The sequence below is a fragment of the Hemicordylus capensis genome, chromosome 6 (genome assembly GCF_027244095.1).
Source record: "Hemicordylus capensis ecotype Gifberg chromosome 6, rHemCap1.1.pri, whole genome shotgun sequence".
NCBI classification, from domain to species: domain Eukaryota; kingdom Metazoa; phylum Chordata; class Lepidosauria; order Squamata; family Cordylidae; genus Hemicordylus; species Hemicordylus capensis.
The window spans coordinates 110,712,323-110,733,285 of NC_069662.1; the positions used below are offsets into that span (position 1 = coordinate 110,712,323).

General features: G+C 42.3%; 1 protein-coding gene across 13 annotated transcripts in view; it reads left to right on the forward strand.

Moving 5' to 3' along the window:
- The window catches only part of ZNF385D (zinc finger protein 385D), a 641,404-nt gene that overhangs the window by 607,201 nt on the left and 13,240 nt on the right, over positions 1–20,963 (forward strand). For 11 of the 13 annotated variants that reach the window (XM_053263043.1, XM_053263038.1, XM_053263036.1 and 8 more), the window contains one exon: positions 19,637–19,873. In XM_053263043.1, the coding sequence (XP_053119018.1) occupies positions 19,637–19,873 (237 nt within the window). The remainder of the gene's footprint in view (positions 1–19,636; positions 19,874–20,963) is intronic. The other 2 variants (XM_053263033.1, XM_053263044.1) reach the window with 1 other exon arrangement.

Consider the following 20,963-nt stretch of genomic DNA (forward strand, 5'->3'; position numbering starts at 1 on the left):
ACTGGTAGCTGCAAAGTAGATTAAATGCCACTCATTAGAGCTATATGTTTAGAATCTCATTTAGGGAGCGGGGGGGACTGAAAATTTTATCTAAAGCATCTTACTTGGCATTGCTAGCAGTTTGCATATTTGGGTGTTTAAAAAAGACCTGCTAAGTATAAAAATGGCACATTCTATATTCATCTGCAGGCATTTCCCCGCACACACAGTGCATATAGGCTCATTCTCAGGGTTCATGTTTTTTGTCCTTTTTAATTCTGCCCTTTTATCTGGTTGACATTTAAAGCAGCTGCCACAGCCTCAGACCCAGAGTACAAGAAGATGTGCCATATATGGACGTTTTCCAGTTCATTCATAATTACTGATACACAGCAAAAATCTAGGGTCTCTGGAGAGGTACATTGATCAGTTAGTGAAACTGTGATTAAACATCAGACATTATGTTACTATCTCTGAAGTTTGTGTGCCAAACGATTTACATCAAGCCTGCTAAATAAAGAGAATCACCATGTAAAAAGTTGCCTCTTTGCTAAGTTAGCAGGGTGTGTTATACAGGCACGGGTCACCCAAGGGAATGCAGTGCCCAAAGTGAGGCGCCAAATGCTCCCATGCCCAACAACTGTGGTGGGGACCTGTTCTTTCCAACCCCCAGTTATGGTCCCTTGCTAACTCAGCAAAGAGAAACCTTTTAAAAGTGGTGATTCTCTTTATTTAGTACAGGGAGAGTAACTGGCCCTATCCATCCCCAGCACAGCATTTCTCCAGTGGCTATTGCTGGTATCTATCCTATGTTTCTTTTTCTTTTGAGACTGTGAGCCTTTTGGGGACAAGGAGCCATTTTGTTTATTTATACCTATGTAAACCTTTTTGGGAACTTTTGTTGCAAAGTGCTATATAAATATTTATCATATTCGTATTAGTTGTATTATTTCAAACTAGCTGGGCCAGGCACAGGGTGTCTGTGCCTCCGGCCGGCCCACCCACCGCCGCTATCCCACCCCCCCGAAAGCCAGCCTGCCACATTCTCCCGCCCACTCCCAGTAGTGTCCGTCTCCTGGCGATCGGGTCAGCCTGGCTCATGGCCAATTCCTCCTTCTCCCGGCGTCCAGGCCAGGCCGACCCACCAATGCTGCTTCTTTCTCCCACCAGCCAGGCCAGCTCGCTGCTGCCACCTCCTGTTCCTGCCCTCCGAGCCGGGTTGGCCTGCTTCCTCCTCCCAGCAGCAGGCCACACGCCACCGTCTCCTGCTTCCACAGGCCGGGCCAGCCTGCTGCTGCCTCCTCTGGCTGACCGGCTGCCACCACCATTGTCTCCCCAGCCCATTGCTATCCCTCAGGCAGCTGCTCTCGCGAGAGTTGCCACACATGGTATTAGTAATGGGATTAGGATAGATAGATAGATAGATAGATAGATAGATAGATAGATAGATAGACAGATAGATAGATAGATAGAAACTTCGAAAGCTTCCTCGAAGCAGCCCTCTCTTCTCTCCTGGTGTTTCTTGCAAGCTTTGGAAAGATTGTGAGGAGAGACACTCCTTGCAAAGCTTGCAAGGTTCCGATCAGTCCTGAAGAGCTGCTCTGGTAGCAGGGGGTCATCTTCTGCTGCCTGGGGCAACCACCTCAGCTTGCTTCACAAAAGGGCCACCCCTGCTTGTAGATGACCCACTGTAGGTGGGCAAGAATAGCGCACAATCTGAATCTTGTGTTCAAGCAGAATGGCTGTCATGGCTGATCCTTGGCGGGCAGGGTGGTTGGTGGCTAATAGGGAATTATATTGCACAAAGCAGTGACTTCATATGGAAATCATGATAGCCAGTTCAACACTACACACGAAGCAGAGTGATGAGAATTCCATGTAGGACCAGGGGGCCCTCAATTTGCAAATGTTTGCACTTGCAAATACTACTTGGGGAAATGTCTGCTATTGGCTATAATTTTTCTAAAACACTGGACGAAGCTAAAGAGCAAGTATTGGTAACAATATTTTAATGTTAAGAACAAAAGTCACAGCAAAAGATCAGGGAATGGATGAATGGAAGAATGTTTATTAGTGTCTCACAACTGAAGGACGATTAAATAATTAACTACCAAGCAACAAGAATGGGGGTGTGGTAGGATTTAGTGTTTGGCAATTGGCAGCTTTGTTTCAGTCATGATTGTTTCCCTCCAATGTCCCTCGGAGACATTTCTTGTTAAGACTTTTTAAATGTATGCATTATATAAAAAAGTAATATGTAGTAAGACTTTGATTAATTCTTACCCATTTGAAACAGTCCCTTGATGAGAGCAGACTCCCAAGAGAGACTAGTGGTTTGGGTTGATTTAATCTGACAAATTCCAAAACAGGAATGTTTTAAATGGTCTAAGAGTGTTTGAGAATTGTACTTTCCAGATGTATTTCCAGCTGAGTATCCAAAAACTGGGGCAATGAATTGGACTGGGGACCCTTCTATTGTGAAGCTTGTAGGGGGGTGAGCAACAGAGAAAGCGAGTAAGTAGAAAGGTGAAAGTGAAGGTGAAGTGTGCCGTCGAGTCGGTGTCAACTCCTGGAGACCACAGAGTCCTGTGGTTGTCTTTGATAGAATACAGGAGGGGTTGACCATTGCCATCTCCTGCACAGAATGAGATGATACCTTTTAGCTTCTTTCCTATATCGCTGCTGCCCGATATAGGTATTTCCCATAGTCTGGGAAACATACCAGCTGGGCTTCGAACCAGCAACCTCTGGCTTGCTGATCAAGTCATTTTCCTGCTGTGCCATTAGGTGGTTTCTAAGTAGAAATGAAAGAGGGCCAATTCACTCGACACCAGCCCAACACATAAGGCGGGTGGCTACATGCCATGAGCATGCCTGCCCTGATGTCGTTTGAAGCATGGCCCAACAGGCTGTGGGGGCATTCGTCAATCGACAGGGGATGGAGGCTGTTCATCTGAAAGGCCCCTAAACACTTGCTTCAAAACCCAGTTTAAACATGGGTTTAGTGCGCGTGTTTAGGGCCTGTTCAGATGAACAGCCCCCAACTCATGATTGAAGGACACCCTGGCAGCGTATTGGGACGTTCTTCAGATGATGTCAGGACAGGAAAAACTCACAGCTCAGTTTTTGCAGTCCTATTTTTGAAAGCAGATAAAAATAGATTTCTCAAGTTTGGTAGATCACAATGATCTGCAGGTCTACTACAGATCATTACTTCTTTATACCCATGAGCTTTGCAGCTATTTGAGAGTCTTGTTTAGGCTAGGATCAGTGTTCCCTCTAACAGGGGTTCCCAGATGTTGTTGACTACAACTCCCTGTATCCCCAGCTGCAGTGGCCTTTGGCTGGGGATTCTGGGAGCTGTAGTCAACAACATCTGGGAATCCCTGTTAGAGGGAACACTGGATGTAATGCTAGCAATTATCTACAACACGTGGTAGCTATAGTTACCATTGTATGACATGACTGGCTCTAACTGCTGATGGGAGAATCTGTAAAATTGTGTGTTTGTTTATTATTTGTTTGTTTATTATATATGGCCAATGTCTTATAGTGGCTTACAAAATAAATGTTAAAAACAAAAGTAAAAACCAAACATTAAAAGAGTTTTAAAAATTTAAAACAACCATTTAAAACAACCGTAACAACAACAATAAAAACAAAATTACAATTGATCAAAGTCTTGATGAAATAAATACGTCTTGAGTGATCTTTTAAAACCTGCTAGACATGGGGAAGCTCTGACAACAGCAACAGGTAGTTCATTCCAGAGCCTTGGGACAGCTATGAGAAAGGCCTGGCCTTGAGTCACCACTAGATGAACCTGGAGCAGCCACTAGCGGACCTCTCCCGAAGATCTTAATAAGCGGTAGAGGTCCTGAAACAGAAGGTGCTCTATTAAATAACCTGGGCCCAAACATTTTCGGCTTTGCCCTAAACCACCCACACTTTATATTTTGCCTGGAAACATATGGGCAACATTGTAATGCTTTTACAACAAGAGTAATATGGTCTCTTCAGGTCCCAGAGACCAACCTGGCTGCCATGTTTTATACCAACTGTAGTTTCTGGACAACTTATAAAGGCAGCCCCACAGAGTGCAAGAAGGACACACAGAGGGTTTTTTTTGTTTGTTTGTTTTTTTAAGCAAGCTGACTAGCTTTTTCTTCTTATATCCTAGACCAAGGGTTCTCAACCTTGGATCCCCAGATGTTGCTGGACTACAACTCCCATCATCCTCCCCTCTGGCCATTGTGGCTGAGGATGATGGGAGTTGTAGCCCAGCAACAACTGGGGATTCAAGGTTGAGAACCCTTGTCATAGATAACTTTAGGCTGCTTCCTCTTTTGGCATCAAGCGTGTAAACAATTGTAACCACAAGACTGCTGTACAGCTCTGCTTCTGTCAAGACTTGGTGAAAATAAACCTTCGGATTCTTTACTTGTGTGGTCTATTTCCTTGTGTCCAATTGGTCATTGAGCAGCCAAGACATGAACAAGAACCTAGACTTCTGAATCATTCTATTTCCCTTAACTTGCGAAAAGGATATAAAAATCTATAACAATGTTAGAAAGCATAGCAAACAGTATGGAGCCCTGTGGGACACCATACAAAACCTCTCGTTTAGAGAAGGAATAGTCTCCAAGCAACACCATCTGAAATCTCATCTGGAATCTCACCAAGAAATAAGAGCAGAACGGCTGCAAAACAAGTTCCTTCTACTCCCAACCCCAACAGACGATTCAGAAGGATACCATGGCTGATGGTACTGAAAGCCGCTAAGAGATCCAAAAGAACCAGCAGAGTCACATTCTCTTTTCCAATTGGAAAATCATCCATCAGGCCAATGAAGGCACTCTCAACCCAAAACCTGTCTGAAAGTCTGCCAGTTTGAAATGGGTCCAGATAATCTGTTTCCTCCAAGATTGCCTGGAGCTAGGAGGCCACCAGACACTTGTTCAACCATGGAATGGGATGTTACAGACTGACCTATAATAGCTTAACTCTCACAGATTTAATGTAGGCTTCTTCAAAATTAGTCTTATAATTGGCTCCTTCAGAGATGCATATATGATGTTAATAAGGCCATCTCTAATAGCCTCCCCACCAGTTGATATTAGCCATGTTGGGCAAGGGTTGAGAGAACAGGTAATAAGTCACACCGCTCCAAGTAATTTGTCCACATCTTCAGGAGTCACAAATTGAAACGGAACCAGTCTAACCATGGACCTGGATGGACAGGAGTTTCTGGACACCTCCCCATTAGACTCTGTCACCATACAGGTATCCAGATTGGTTCGAATATGAGATATTTTATCTGCAAAAATAATAAAATCATTAAAAGTATCTCAGTGGGTCACTGAAGGATCATGATCTCGGAATTCATGGTAGAAGGCACTGAATTAGTCTCTTCACAACCTTTGATAACTCTGCCAAATGTGAACTTGAAAATGCAATATGAACAACAAAGAACTGTTTCTTTGCTGCCCATAATGCCAGAACACAGATCTTTAAATGCGCTCTGTGTTGTAACCTGTTGGATTCAAGTCTTTCTCCACTTGCACTCCAGTCTTCTACCTTGCTGCTTCAACTTCCACAGTTCTGTAAACCATGGAGCTAGTTTTGAAGCAGGTCATAGAGGACACTTAGGTGCAATAGTATCTCCTGTCCTAGTGAGCTCTGTATTCCAAGTCTCTATCAGGGCATCACAGAATCACTGGATGAATCAAATATAAACCCTCCCAATGCTTCTTGGAATCCTATTGGATCTGATTAACTTCTTGGGGAGACCATCTTAATAGGTCCTTCACTCCTGCAGAGGTGGATTGTGGCAGCAAGCCGTACCTTAACTAGGTGGTGAGCCATACATGACAATGGGGAAATCACAATAACTTGTTGTAACTATTGGCACTGAACCAGTGTAGCAGCCAAGCATATATTTCCCTTTAAGAACATAAGAACAGCCCTGCTGCATCAGGCCCAAGGCCCATCTAGTCTAGCATCCTGTTTCGCACAGTGGCCCACCAGATGCTGCTGGAAGCCACAGGCAGGAGTTGAGGGCGTGCCCTTTCTCCTGCTGTTACTCCCCCACAACTGGTACTCATCTTGCCTTTGAGGCTGGAGATAGCCCACAGCCCTCCAACTAGTAGCCACTGATAGACCTCTCCTCCATGAAGTTATCCAAACCTAGACATCCTGGCAATCAATTTCATGGCGTGACCCCTGGTTCTAGTGTTGTGTGAGAGGGAAAAGAATTTCTCTCTCTCCACTTTCTCCACAACATGCATGATTTTATAGACCTCTATCATGTCTCCCCGCAGTCGTCTTTTTTCTAAACTAAAAAGCCCCAGGTGTTGTAGTCTTGCCTCATAAGAAAGGTGCTCTAGGCCCCAATCATCTTGGTTGCCCTCTTCTGTACCTTTTCCAGTTCTACAATGTCCATTTAAAGATGTGGTGACCAGAATTGTACGCAGTACTCCAAGTGTGGTCACACCATAGTTTTGTATAAGGGAATTATAATGTTAGCCATTTTATTTTCAATCCCCTTCCTAATGATCCCTAGCATGGAATTTGCCTTTTTCACAGCTGCCTCACATTGAGTCGACACTTTCAATGAGCTGTCCACCACGACCCCAAGATCCCTCTCCTGGTCAGTCACCGACAGCTCAGATCCCATCAGCATATACTTGAAATTGGGGTTTTTCATCCCAATGTGCATCACCTTACACTTGCTAACATTGAACCACATTTGCCATGTGAAAGAAAAATTTGCCAGTGAATTTTCACTTTGCCAGTGACAGAAAAATTCCCCGGGTGCTTTTGCAATGCCACACCTGCCATTTCCGGCAATGGGAGCACTAGGTGCATGTGGAGCTCTTAATTATTCATCACTCTGCATAATGTGATTCCAGTTGGCAATAGGATATTGGCCTTTGTAGACTACAGGGCTGTGACCCAGTACAGCACAACAAAAATACACCTACTCCCACCTGAAGATGGAGAGAGATTCTTTACACATTTACATGCAGCTCACTCTATTCATCTTCCCTTTCAGATTTGATTAATGAAATCAATTTATTTTCTCTTCCTCTTTTAATGATAAATGCTCTTTGGATTCTTGAGTTATTTTCAGTCCTTTCCATCCATTGTAAGGATGAACCAGAATTTCTAGCTTGCCCACCCCCCACCCCATGTGGTTCTGCTGAGCCATGCATGATACAATGCCAGATAATAATCACAGCTATAAAAATTCATTACAAGCCCTTTGTGGGATCTCTTTACACAGCTAATACTTTATGGACAATTACTAAGACATTCCCTTGAGGGCCAGATAATGTCCAATCTTGTTTTGCATAAAGACAGAAAGGAAGCATGATGCTTTTTAATGATACTTACACCAGGTAGTAGGAACACTTTTGGAATAAACCTTGGAATAAATAGCAGAATGGCTATTTTCTTTTTTCATTTCCAATAAATGTCTGGAGTCTTCCTGGCCACTGATCTGCCCAGTGCAGGTAGGCCGTTATGCTGTTCCAAGCATGAAGAATTTCACTTCCCAATGGAAATATAAAGTAGACTTTGCTGTAGTTTATACATTCATCTGGATGGTGCTCATAAATGGTGTAGGACCAGTGTGAGCCTCTTTCCTCCTCCACATGAATGTCCAGTTGCACAGAGGTCTTATCTCATGCTCTTCCCCTTCTGAGACAGAGAATCAGCAATTCACACAGATAGCTTAGAATACACTAGAGCTTAGCTTACATCCTGTTCCATCCTGTTATTTCAGCTGCCTCTACCTAACTGTACAAACTAGGACTATGCGTTTCATGTGATTATATGCCTCTCAGACTAAGCATAAAGCTTCTGGCAAACATGTCATGTAATTCTATATGTGGAAACAAAATGCTGTCCACCATCAGGCTGCTTTAGGCCAATTTGTGGCATCTCTGAGAAAACTCTGGACAGCTGCACAGTCAGGTCTGAACAATCTAACCATTTGATTTCATCCCTGATATTCATAAATATCACTTTCACAGACTGGCTAAAATCAGGACAATTCTCTCTCCTCTGGACTGTAAAAAGAGTTTTAAAATTCAAATAGTTGCCCATCCAAATATGATAATGATCTCCCTGTGTTTATCAGCATGATGTATAGTTCTCCTTGGACAGAGGAATGACACTTTCATTCAATAGGATTCCATAACAGGACATATGGCCATAAAATTGCGATTGTCTACACAGCATGTACCTAAATTCTGAACGATACTTATTTTGTTACAGAATTTCCTACCAGTGAATCACAATTCCCCTCTTTTTGCCTAATTTTATAATTTTGCAGACCTGTAACTGTTGATTGTGAATGTCTTCTCATGTTTTAGACAGCCTCCAAAGCATCCTTTCAACAATGTTTTTCAGTGAATAAAGTTTTCTACTACTGTCATTTATAACATAGAATCATCTGATATAAGGATGTAAATGTGCTTTGTGGTTTAGCAGGAATGGAACACCTGAGTCTTCCATGACTATCCAAAGCAATGAAGTGCAGAAATCCTCTGAGAAATTCCAGCTGTCTTATAGAAGCTCTCTTGGCTTCACTTAAAAATTCTCAAATCTTATTATGTGGAAGAAATCCCGAAATGTGTTTCCAATTTCACTTTCTGTGAAATTTCACTTTCACTTTCTGTGAAATTTCAGAGCAACCCTAAAGGGGTGGAGAAAACCCTTGCAAAATTTACTTTGTCTTATAGAAACTCCTTTGGATGCTGTTGAGAAAACTCCAGTGTTTTTTGTGGAACTGGAGGGAACGGTGAAATTCAGTTTGGGTTTCACATTTTCAAAAGTTGGTGTCAATTATCACAGTGATAATTGCATTTTAGAAAAAAGGTGGATAAGTTTAAAGATGATACCCTAGAACTATTGCATATAATGTTTGGAGCCTCTTTTCGCATTATCTGTGAGTGGCGAGTGGGATACTTCCTGCTTTCCACAGCCATTATGAAATGTATACGTATTCTGAGGATCGGTGCACTCTTTTAAAAGGACTAACAAACAAACAAACTATGGAAGCTGATTTTGCATCTTGAGAAATGTTATATTTTCTCCAGTCACATTCGTTGCTATTATATTGTGCTGTGAAATATGGCTGTTCAAGTGGCCATATTTGCATATCTGATGAAATATGACTGCTAAAGTGGCATATGCTGATCAAGTGGCATAGATCCACAAACCGGTTTGTGTCTTAAAATGGTGATGAGTGATATCACATGATCCTCAGGTGAGATTCTGTAAAGTATTCTTTGATCATGGCTGTGCTTGATTTGTTTGTTTAGTTAGTTATTGGGAAGTTACACACTCCTTAATTGTAACTCTGCCTTTTCCCCCCTGCGTGACTTTTTGTTGTCACGAGTGCTAAAGTGGTAAAATAGTTCAGCAGAGGCTTCCATTTAGCCTGCTTCCCTTTTAAGCCCTTTTCTTTTCTGTATTCCTGTTTAGATTTACCCAAGTGACAGTGGAGGCTAGGTGCAGCCATTAGCAATTTTCTTCTTGCTACATGCTACAAATGATGGGTAATGCATGACATTAACACTAATGTGCTATCAAAACATTATTTTCAGATCTTGTTCCTTCTCTTAAAAGCAACATTTTGCATGATTAATCTTCTGCTGCAGCCTCCAAAATAACAATCCTACTTCCAAATTTCAACCCAGTACTTAACCTTACACTTAACCTTGATGTCAGATTCCAAATCGAAAACGTGTTGCTTCACAGAGCAGCGAAAATCTGTACGATCCTCTCCGTTCTTGATAGTAAGCAATACTTTTAAAATTCAAATAGTCATCAGTTGTCCTGATTTTAAAATTGAATTTTATTTTGCTACACAAGTCTCGTTAATTAAATGGCAAGAGCAGCCGCTTGAGTCAGCAACACTCTTCCTTAGCAGAGAAGCTTTCATTCATAGTTTCCGAAAGGCAGTTTCTATTTATGCCTCACTGAGGAGAAATCTATATTATAGGCTTGAAAAGACAGCTTCCAAATCTAGTCAAAAGCAAGGTTACTTAAAATAGATCCGGAATAAACTGGGTCTCATCCCTCTCCTCACTTGTTTGCGTTCATCTTGCTTGAAACAACATTCATCAGGAAGTCCCCAGATTTAGAAATTGCCTCACACTTTCTGGACCTGCTCTTTTCCTACCAGTTCCTCACCTCCAACTGTTGTTCCTGCCAGCTCCATTCAATTAACTTCAACAAGAATATAGGCATCTCATTTATGTAGTTAATTTCTTTCAAGATTGATGAACTGTTCAATGAACTGGAGGGACTGATAGTTGAAACAGAATACAGATCTCATTACAAAGTTGTGCACCACTAATTAATAAAAACAAGTCACTTCAGGACAGAGTCAAATAGGGTTTCACTGGAAAAACACAACACTTCAGAACTGATACGGATGGCTTGCATGATTTGTTTTCCACAAACTTTAGATTATTCCACAGAGGCATACTTTTCTATTTATTTTCCTCTAACACTTCAATAAGATATGCATGAAAATACAGTGGTCATTTGAAAGTCCGGGCCAGGACCAGCATCCAATGTTTAAGCTAGTCATGACTAACTCATGTCATTTATTTCAACAGTGCTTGGTCATGACTAACTAGTTTGAATGCTACTCCATGTGTTTCTACATGTTATTGTTCTGAGATCTTTCTTATTCAACACTTGTAGAAATGTGGTGGTGATGCCATCCACACAGTACCACTTTGTAGTTAAATACTAGAAGCTTTGATGGCAATTAAAAGTTTTTGTGAATTGATTCTGTTTTCCATGTAGGTGGCAATATATTTACCCACAAAGAATATCAACCTTGCAAACTTAATTATGAATTTATATTTGAGATAGCAATCTGTGAGTAGGGACTATAGTGCATAATGCAAGCTGTCAGGAACAAGTCATCTAGGACTTCATCGGTCATAGCCATGAATTGTGTCCTGAATGCTATATGTAGGCATTGCAGGCTTGGGAACACAATTATAATATATTTCGTACAGACCATTCTCCTGCTCTTATGGGATGAGCCACTGTGATCTACACAAGCTTCATCCTCTGAATAGTTTTCCTGACAAAAGTAGAAGGAGGAGGAAGTGTGTGTCTGTGTATGGTGTGAAATAGAGAATTAGTCTGTGGGAACCCCAGTCCTAGATCACACATTTCCCCTTGCCAGAGATATGGTTCACAATGTCTCACCCTCAGTCCAGCTTCTGGTAGCAGTCTCCAGCACACCACCCAGAACACAGGCAGCATCTACTGGGAAAACCTGGAGCTGATGCTGAAAACTCAGTCAGGGTATTCACATGTATAGCCTAACCCAGGCTAGGGCAACCCAGCCAGTTTAGGCTGCACATGTGACATGCTGGGAGCAAGGTCTCTCTTTGTGCTGCCCCTGTGCCAAGCCCCACTTTTTAACCCAGAGTTTAGCTGAGGTTAAGTGAACATGTGGTTTGCTTAACCTTGGCTAGTGATTGGGTGATCACCACTGGGTTAAACGGTTTCCTGCCTGGCCTGCCACCATGTCCGGCAGCAAGCCGGGGGGAAGGAGCAGCTGTGCTGAGTGTGGCGGCTGCTCTAACGAGAGCAGTTGCCGTGCTCCTGCCCCAGGGCACCCTGGGATGTGGGAGGAGAGATGTTTTCCCACTCCCAGAATCTCCTTCCACCACACCACTGCTTTGTGGGTGCTCTTCTTACGACCTCTTGTAAGAATACAGTGGGTAGAAGAGGCTGAGGAGGACACAGGTTGGGCAGTAGATGGCTGTTTCCTGAGCTGCAGGGGCAGCTGAAAGAAGCAAGATCTTAAGGAGGAAGGGAAACTAGAGGGATGACAGAACCATCTCCCCTCTGCTATGTGTCTGAGGGGGTTTGTTCCCCCACTCCTACAGAGCCATCCCTTTTACCACATTGCAGTGATTTTGGAAATGGCCAGGATGGGTGCCAAGCAGCTTCTAGGGAAGTCTGGCTCCCAGTAAAGCCCATTATGAGCTAGTCCCCGTTTTCCAAAGTGTGGCTTTGGCTCATAAGGGCCTTGGGAAGGAGCTCCCAGGTGTGCCGTTCTGAACTCTCCAATTCCAAGACTTGGTGACATCTCTAGCAGCAGCTCATCCTCAGTATGGGATAAGGGGAGCAGTCTTGGTCAGCTTCTCCTTCCTTTTCTGCCTGTGCTAAAGCCTGATAGGAGGGACTTTAGTCCCTTCTATAGAATACTTAGTACTTAGAAACAGATACACATACCGATATATATATACACACACACACACACACACACACACACATACACACACACTGCACAGCAGCTTCAAATTCCAGACTGCAACTAATTTATGTGAGGCAAGATTCTAGATCTACCTTCAAATGTTAAACAGATTCTTTGAAATGTATGCCATTTGTGACTCTAAGGGGATGAGAGTGAAGTTAAAATGGCACCCTTTCTCAATATTGACAGTTCAGAAAGAGCAAGTGTTGAATTAAGTTTCAAAACCCTTAGAGGGAATTTGTGCCCACAGCCTAATGAAAATTCAGAGAAGCATATTTGGGATATAAAATTAATCCAATGTGCTTAAATCCTTAAAGAACTCACTTTCAGGTTTCCCCTTTTGAGAGCAGTTATGCAGAAAATTCATACTCACATATGCTATTTATGTTCTGGTTTGTCTTAGTATGAAAATAAGCTTTTGCATGTATTTCCTCCACTTCATGCAAGGTCTTATCTTTTAGAGACTTCATAAGGACTCTATTTAAATTAAGATAAAGAACACAAAGGGGATTGTTGTGAATTCCGAAGCATTCCTCTTTATTAGATGCTGACATCCCATTCCACGTAATATTAGTTGTTGCAGCAGTGCCAATGTAGAGCAGTGACAGTTGCAATAATGAATAATTACTGCAGGCCATTAGTATGAAAATAGCACAGTGCAGCTTGCCTGCATCACCAAAAACAATTTGTTTCATGTGTGCTCTGAATGTATTCCTAACTTATGTCCAGGGCTATGTGTCACGGACGTATTTCTTCGAGAGTTGAGATAATACCTTGCCAACAAATGCTGCTAGAAATGTTCAGATCATCAAAGTGAAATTGACTTGGGGTTTGAATCCCTTTTAGTTTTGAATTCTGCACTCTGCATTAGGCAAGCAGTTTCCACACTGATGGATAGGGGTATATCTATAATTGATCAGGGATTGGGGAATATCTCTGGGCTACTGAAGGAGTGTGAGGGGGAGAGCAAGCAGCTTGCCCCTCCCTCTCACACCTCTCTGAGGAAGAAGGAGGGGTGGCAGGGACCCACATTTGTTTTTTCTCCCAGGGTACACTTCAATCTTGCTACACCACTGTTGGTGGAATAATCAAAGGCTGTCTCTTAAAAACTATATTATGGGGAAGATGTTAACCACTTTGGGACATTGGTTACAGGTGGAAAGGAAAGGAAAGGAAGACAGTTAATGTTGCTGATGCAGTTCCTCAGCAGGAACCACCAGCTGCCACTGGAAGGTGATGACCATATGAAGCTGTCTTATATTAAATCAGACCATTGATTCTTCTAGCTCAGTATGTCTGTGTTTCTTTGTTTGTTTACATTTTATATTCCGTTCTTCCTCCAAGGAGCCCAGAGTGGTGTACTACATATTTAAGTTTCTCCTCACAACAACCCTGTGAAGTAGGTTAGGCTGAAAGAGAAGTGACTGGCCCAGAGTCACCCAGCAAGTATCATGGCTGAATGGGGATTTGAACTCGGGCCTCCCTGGTCCTAGTCCAGCACTCTAACCACTACACCACACTGGCTCTGGTGTACTGACTGGCAGAGGCTCTCCAGGGTCTTTCTCAGCCCTACGTGGAGGTGCCAGGGATTAAACCAGGGGCCCTCTGCATGCAGCACAGATGCTCTGCCACTGAGCACCAGGCCCATCTCTGGGGCAATCCAGGGGGAATGACAATTCCTACGCGTAACTCTTTCTGCAGGGAATGGCACTTCAGACAACACCGTGCAAATGCATGGTTGCTAACTGGCTAGCTGCCCTTACTTAAACCAGTAGCCTGAATCCATTGGCTTCTGCCTACTCACCTGTTCACCTTCTGCTGCTAGGATTTAGTTTTGTTCATCAGAATGTTCCCCAAATTGGGAGGAAGAAATGTTTTTAGAACTAAGGTTTTCAAAAGGTGAAGTGGATCTCACTAAAGCAGGTTTTTGTTAAGGATGGAGTAGGCTCCTTCCCAAGCTATTTTTGTTTTTGTGTGTGGCAAACTGAAATCCCACCAAAATGTATTTCTCTACAACTTGCAACAGTAAAAGATGGGTCAGATGTCAACATTACAACCTCCACATGGAGCCTGCTCATGAAGCAGTTCTACAGAAACCATCATGTTTAAAAGCCCCTTATCATGTGCATCTGCTCAGCTGGATACCAAAACTCTACTACCAATTGGATACAGAAGCTCTATAGTGCTAGCCACTGCCAGAGAAGTGCAGTACTGGCATAAGCATGCAACACACACACACACACACACACACACACACACACACACACACACAGAGGCTGGCATGTGTGTCAGAAGATTTAAAACATTATACTTGTAGAATGGAGTGCCACCAATCACGACAAGTGTCAGGTGACTTGAAACGGAAAATGCTTTTCCTAAGAGCTGAAATGCTTTTAACTGGTGCTTAGATGATGGTTCCGAAGCCAGGATTGCCGAGTGAGAAATCCTGTAACATGGATTTCTCTCCATGCATTTTGTTCCCCAAATCAAGTACTGTAACCGAACAGCCAAGAACATAGGTTGTAAGAGATGCATGCAAGTTTCAAATGCAGCTTTTCCTTTACAACACACGGAATCAACAGCCAGGAAAGTACTGGCTGACTGCTTTCATGTGTACAATATATGTGAGTTTTGTTCGTCATTAGAAAAATGTATTTAATTAATTGATTCGTTTATAACCAGATAATTAATCAGCTAAAATTCAAGGGTAGAGAGTCATTATATGTGTACATAAATAATGGCCAAACTCCACACAAACACTGCAAACAGAGAGCCCCCGAAGGCACATGTGCAATGGCTGCATGCTCACTTCTGAAGTGTGACCCTCAGGGACATAATTGTGTGTTGCACAAATAACTTTCAGGGGAAGGGGCAATCATTGAAAGGTTTCCCCTCCCCTGCACTCAAGCATGCACATTTCAGAAGAGAGTATGCAGCCACTTTCATGCAAGCTTCTTCGGGCACCATGTACACAGCATTCGTGTGGATATTGGTCAAATAATAATATTAATAATTAATAATAAAAATAATAAAAACAACTTTATTTGTTAGCTGCCCCATAACAAATTGTCCTCTGGGCAACTTACAACACAACATTAAAACATGAGATAAAAACACACATTAAATTATAACAGACCAAAAAGAGGGGAAGAGAAAATACAAAATACAATACAAAAACAATTTTAAAAAACATTTTTTAAATCAGTCACAATCATATCAAAAAAATTAACAATTTAAATTTATATGTATTTTATAAGAGCACACTACAATGAATTATATAGTGAGGCACTGTGGGTATTCAATTATATCCAGAGATGGAGGACTTGGAAGTTCTGTAGGGTTCTGCAGAGGAAACCTAATTGAAATCATTGGAAGCACGGCACAAACAGCATATTACTCTTGCACAGTTTTCTATATTTCAGTTGGCCTTTGTAGTAGAACATCTTGATAGATCATTTAAAGTTAATCATATTATGAAATTCCAGAGTAGCAGGTGTGCTTGAAGTCAAATGTCCTCTGCAGTAGCTGTTCTCAATCATGGTCCAGCCCACCTAAAGTTAGTTTTGACATGGAGCTCAGTCCAATGCATTTTTTTTAACCGCCCACTGCATTCACTGTCCAGCTTAGCACACAACGCAATGTGAACATTGTGGGCACGCAGTTGCGCAACTGTGTGCTTGCAGCATCGCAATGTGCATGTTGTATTGAGCCAATGAGACTGACTTCAAAGGAAGAGTGTAATAGGATGCAGAGTAAAGACCAAACTAGGAGTGATGTTAATCACATTAGTTGTACTTGTGTTTTCTTTGTTAAATAGCAGCAACTAGAGGACAGCAGCCCTGAATTAGTACTATAGCATGTTGCAAGGCGGCTGAGGCAGGGGCCTTTAACTCAAATAGAGTTGATCATATTCCCTTTTGAAATCCTACCAGATTCTTGCATGGTATCCAGGTTCATAGCTCATGAGACTTGATGATTAGAACAGTGGCTTATAAACTGTGCAGAGATCCATCAACTGAAGGGAATGGCACACACACACTAGTTGTGAGCCGCTTTGCAGCCCACCCACACTGCTTGTGGAGGCGAAGCTCCAGTAGTAGTGTGTCATTGCACTTGCAACGCTATTGCCATCATTCCCAATGGGAGTAGCCAGGGGTGTAGCTATAATTGAGCAGATGGGTTCAAAGAACCCAGGCCCCCGAGCTCCTGAAGGGCCCCCAGCTCCACCCCTCATTATATTCTTCATTATCTCCCTCACTCTGAAGGACCTCTGGGGAGAGGGGTGAACACCGGCCCCTTATCCCCTCGCTATGCACCTGGGAGTAGCAACACAAGTGTGACGATGCACTGCTTAGTAGGCATGAAACAGCCCCCACCTCTGCAAGCTGAGCAGGTAGGCCATAGAATGACTCAGACGCAATGCATGTGCCTCTCTCTTTGATTACTTGCCTGGTAAGTAAGCCACTGAAAGCTTTGCCCCTTCTTTTCTTCTGCACTCTGTATGTTGAAAGAGAATGATTCTTGGATTTGGAGTAGGGCCTTGCTGTTTAGACAGCGGTCTGTTATTTTGAGTGGCCTGTTTTCTTTTGATGCGCACACATCAAAATTATTTCTTCATGTGACAGGTGATTTTCAAGTGTCAATTCACGTTAACCAAATGAATTAATCAAGAGACACAAGGATGAAAAAGGACAGGAGGAGTTTTAAAGAGAGGAATAAATGGTCTATTCTTTCTTCTATTACCATACTTCACACCTTTCCCCTAGAGAGCATGACTGACTACTCTAATTATACTGCATGATTATATCTCCCGCCTATAGAGGCAATTTTTGATTCACCTCTAGGGCTGTTAGAGCTGATTGTCTCACTGCATGGAGAGATGACTTACACTTTAATCATGTTGAAACTGTAGGACTAAAAATTCAAAAAAGGGGAGAGTAACAGAATGAAGAAAAGAGAGAGAAAATGAATACATTCCTAGATGTTCACAACATAATGAAGGACTCTGTTCTACTAATGGAAGAAATGTCCTGCAGGATATTTCTGAAAGTTCTGTTTTATCTAGTTGTAAAAGCCCTAATGAGTTATGGACTTTTTCATCCCTACATTGTTCCACATTGTGGAGATTGTTCCACAAACTCAAAAGGCTGCAGTAAGTTGCTGCTTTGTTGTTTAGATATACAGTATGGCCAAAGCAGATGAGATAGCAAGAGATCCTTGCTCAGATCATGTCACTTTTTATTTAGTTAAAAGCACGCAGCCATGGAGGATAAATTGGATCAGAGGATCAAGACTGGGAAAAGGTTTTCAATCCTTGCCCTTTCACTGTTTTCCCGATCTAAATAACCATCCCAGCTCATTTTTGCCCCACATGATGAGACAGGCCTTCTTCACATGCAGCTTTAGGAAGGCAAAACTGAAGGATCATTTCCTTCTACATAACCTGCTGATGTGTTAAGATCTCCATCTCATTCCCTTCTCTGGATGGCCCTGTCCTTGATGATCAACATAGCCTAGTTTGTAAGCTACTGTTTAACTATGGCTTCTGGGTTCAGATGACATATAGAGTTGTGGTTTAACAAGTCAGTATTCCTCCATCACAATTCTGCACTGGAGCTGAGGAGGAAAGAGGAGGAAAAGAGGGGAGCACACAGGCAGGTGCTCATTCAGCTTGGGCATTGCATGAATTGAGTCTACCATGCAGATTTGCAATATATTATTATTATTATTATTTATTTATTCGATTTCTATACCACCCTTCCAAAAATGGCTCAGGGCAGTTTACACAGAGAAATAATAAATAAATAAGATGGATCCCTGTCCCCAGAGGGCTCACAATCTAAAAAGAAACATAAGATAGACACCAGCAACAGTCACTGGAGGTACTGTGTTGGGGGTGGATAGAGCCAGTTACTCTCCCTCTGCTAGGAAATGGATAGGAAGCACTGCCTATCCCCCTGCTAGGAAACGGAAAGGAAGCATTGCCTAGCATTGCTGGATAGGAAGCATTTCCTATCCTAAATAAATACACATGCCATATTTTTGTCTTTGTCAACATATTTACACCCATTTCCCCTTCTAGGGGAAAAATATTTTTGCCTATGATTTCAGCTGCATGGAACACCGTCCTGTTCCAGGAAGACAAACTCTCATCTGCAGCTCATACATGCCACTGTGTTCTTCCTGCTACGAAGTTGCATTAAAGCTTCATTGTTAATTTGATCTCCAGTTACTAAATTAGATTTTATACCTAATTATAAAGACCATTTTATTCCCAACAGGTTAAAAAAAAATTGCAGGCAATGTTTCACAGTTTTATTTGGAGAACTTAATTATAAAGTTATAATCAGAATATAACGCCTTTATCCTAAAATGCATTTTTAAAATTTATTTGACTGAACTTGTATATCTTTGTATATTTCATTGACTGAACTCGTAAACAATGTATGGATCGAATCCACTATCTCTGTCCTCTCAGTGTGTAGCAAAATAGTCACCATATATCTTTCTTTCTGTTTTTGGTCTGGCCTGAGGACATATAGATAAAAAAATAATGTTTTCTTAAGTTCTCCGGTTGGCAAGAGAGTGACTGCCAATTAAGGATTCATGTGATGGTATTTTCAACTCTAAGTGCAGTTTTTCCTGATTACTGAAGAACAAATACAAGACTGTTGGGGTACAACAGGCAAGGGATGGGCGAGTGAGGTCAGACTTTCTACAGAGGCTGGTCGAGCCCAGCCAAGGGCACATGGGCCTCACCCATTGTCCCCACTTGCCAGCAGAAGTTACGCCATGCTGCCCCAACCAGAGGCTTGCTGGCAAGAGCAGCCCAGTCAGGAGGAAAGGCAGGGACCGTGACAGCCTTAAGAACTCTTGTGAGAATAGCCGGAGCTCTTGCAGGACATCAGGACAGGATCTTACACTGGTCCTGAGTATCACGACACTTGCCACAGATGTGAAAGGCTATTTAAGAGTGAACCAGTCCATGATGCAGGGCGGTGGGGCAGTTGTCAATGAGGGCTGCTGGCTAAGGCCCCATGAGTCGACAGGCTGAAGGCCAGAGAAGGGGTCTTAAGTGGCGGAACCTCCCCTTCTGGCGGAACAAGCTCTGGGGCCATTCCCTCACTTAGAATGCAGGTACCTGGGTCTCAAACTGCCCTGAAGGATTCACTGAAATCTTGAGTATGTGGCATAGGCTGCAAATCCTTATTTAGAAATCAGATTACACTGTCCCGATGAAGGCTTTTCCAAAGTCCTGTCCTTTCCCTTTAAGATCATTTCCTTATGCAACTTGTGAAGGCTAAACTAGATGAAAAGAATATTTATTTTGTTCTGTCTTCTTTTGTATCTCTAAAGCAGATAATACAGCAGAGACACCAGCAATATCAAGAACCACAATGGTGGAAATTCGGAAGAGCAGCGTACTGACAACAGAAATCACCTCCAAAGTCGAAAAGCTCCCCTCAACGGCCACTAGCAGCAACACGTGCTCTGTGGGAGAGACAGAGGAAGAAAAGGCCAAGCGGTTGCTTTACTGTTCACTATGCAAGGTTGCTGTCAACTCTGCCTCGCAGTTGGAGGCACATAACAGTGGTGAGTTATAACAGTTTCTTTCTTGACTCTGGAGCCCTGCAATTATCTTCCCCCGAACAGATTAGATTGCTTGCAGCAGGGGGGGAAATAGGTGGTAGAAAACCAGCAATTACATTGAATCCATTAACTATTAAAGAATAAAAATGACAAGCAAAAATTCTTCCATAAAAGAGAAAAGGAGGAATTCTACTTAATGCAAGTGATCAGTTTTCTTAAATTTCAGTTTTTAATGCTTCCAAATATTACATGATGGAAGAATGTAACTGCTTCTGCTCTATCATTTTACTTCTTTGAATATTTCCATTTATTCTCAAGAACGAACTGAACATTAATTGACATTGTTGTACGTAAAAGAGGAGCACAAACTGGTATGGGTGGACTCAGAGTTAGGCAGCTTTCACAAGTGACATTTAAATTGGTTTTTGCATTCCCCACATCTGCAAATCAAGTGAAAAAGTTAATTGACTGAAATGTGCATTTGAGTTTAAATGGCTCTCTTCCACTTGCTATTCAACATGAACTGCATTCACCAAGTGACACATATGTTAATGGAACACATACCAGACTAAAAGTTCCTAGTGCCATTTTTGAAAATGCCTTATGAAGAGATTTCACAAAGCTACAAACAACACTACTTAAGGCAATATACCCTATGTCCAAAACCATAAAGCTAATGCTTTCCAACTTTTTCTTGAAAAAATTACAAAGGGAAAAACCACAAAGTTTTTGTTTCTCATTGCTGAACTCCTGTTATAGTTAAGTTCTTCCCAGTATTTAATTTAATACTTTCTGGCTGTTATCTAATCAGTGCTGGATCAAATCGCCTCCCCTGTTTTCACCAATAGTTTTGTTGGGGGCAAAAATGGAGACTTTACACTTTCATGGGACCCCACAAAAGTGTGAATGGTTTTGAAGGGGGGAGGCTTACGTAAGGCAGAGGAGGGGTTATGGCAGTGCTGTTTTCTTATTTAAAATAGCAACAGCCATCTTTGTGGGCAGTAGCAGGATCAGCAGTGTTAAATGTGTTGCTTTTGCTCCATCAGAACTCAGTGTAATTCCCTGGTGCATTCTGGGAAATATAATCAGAAGG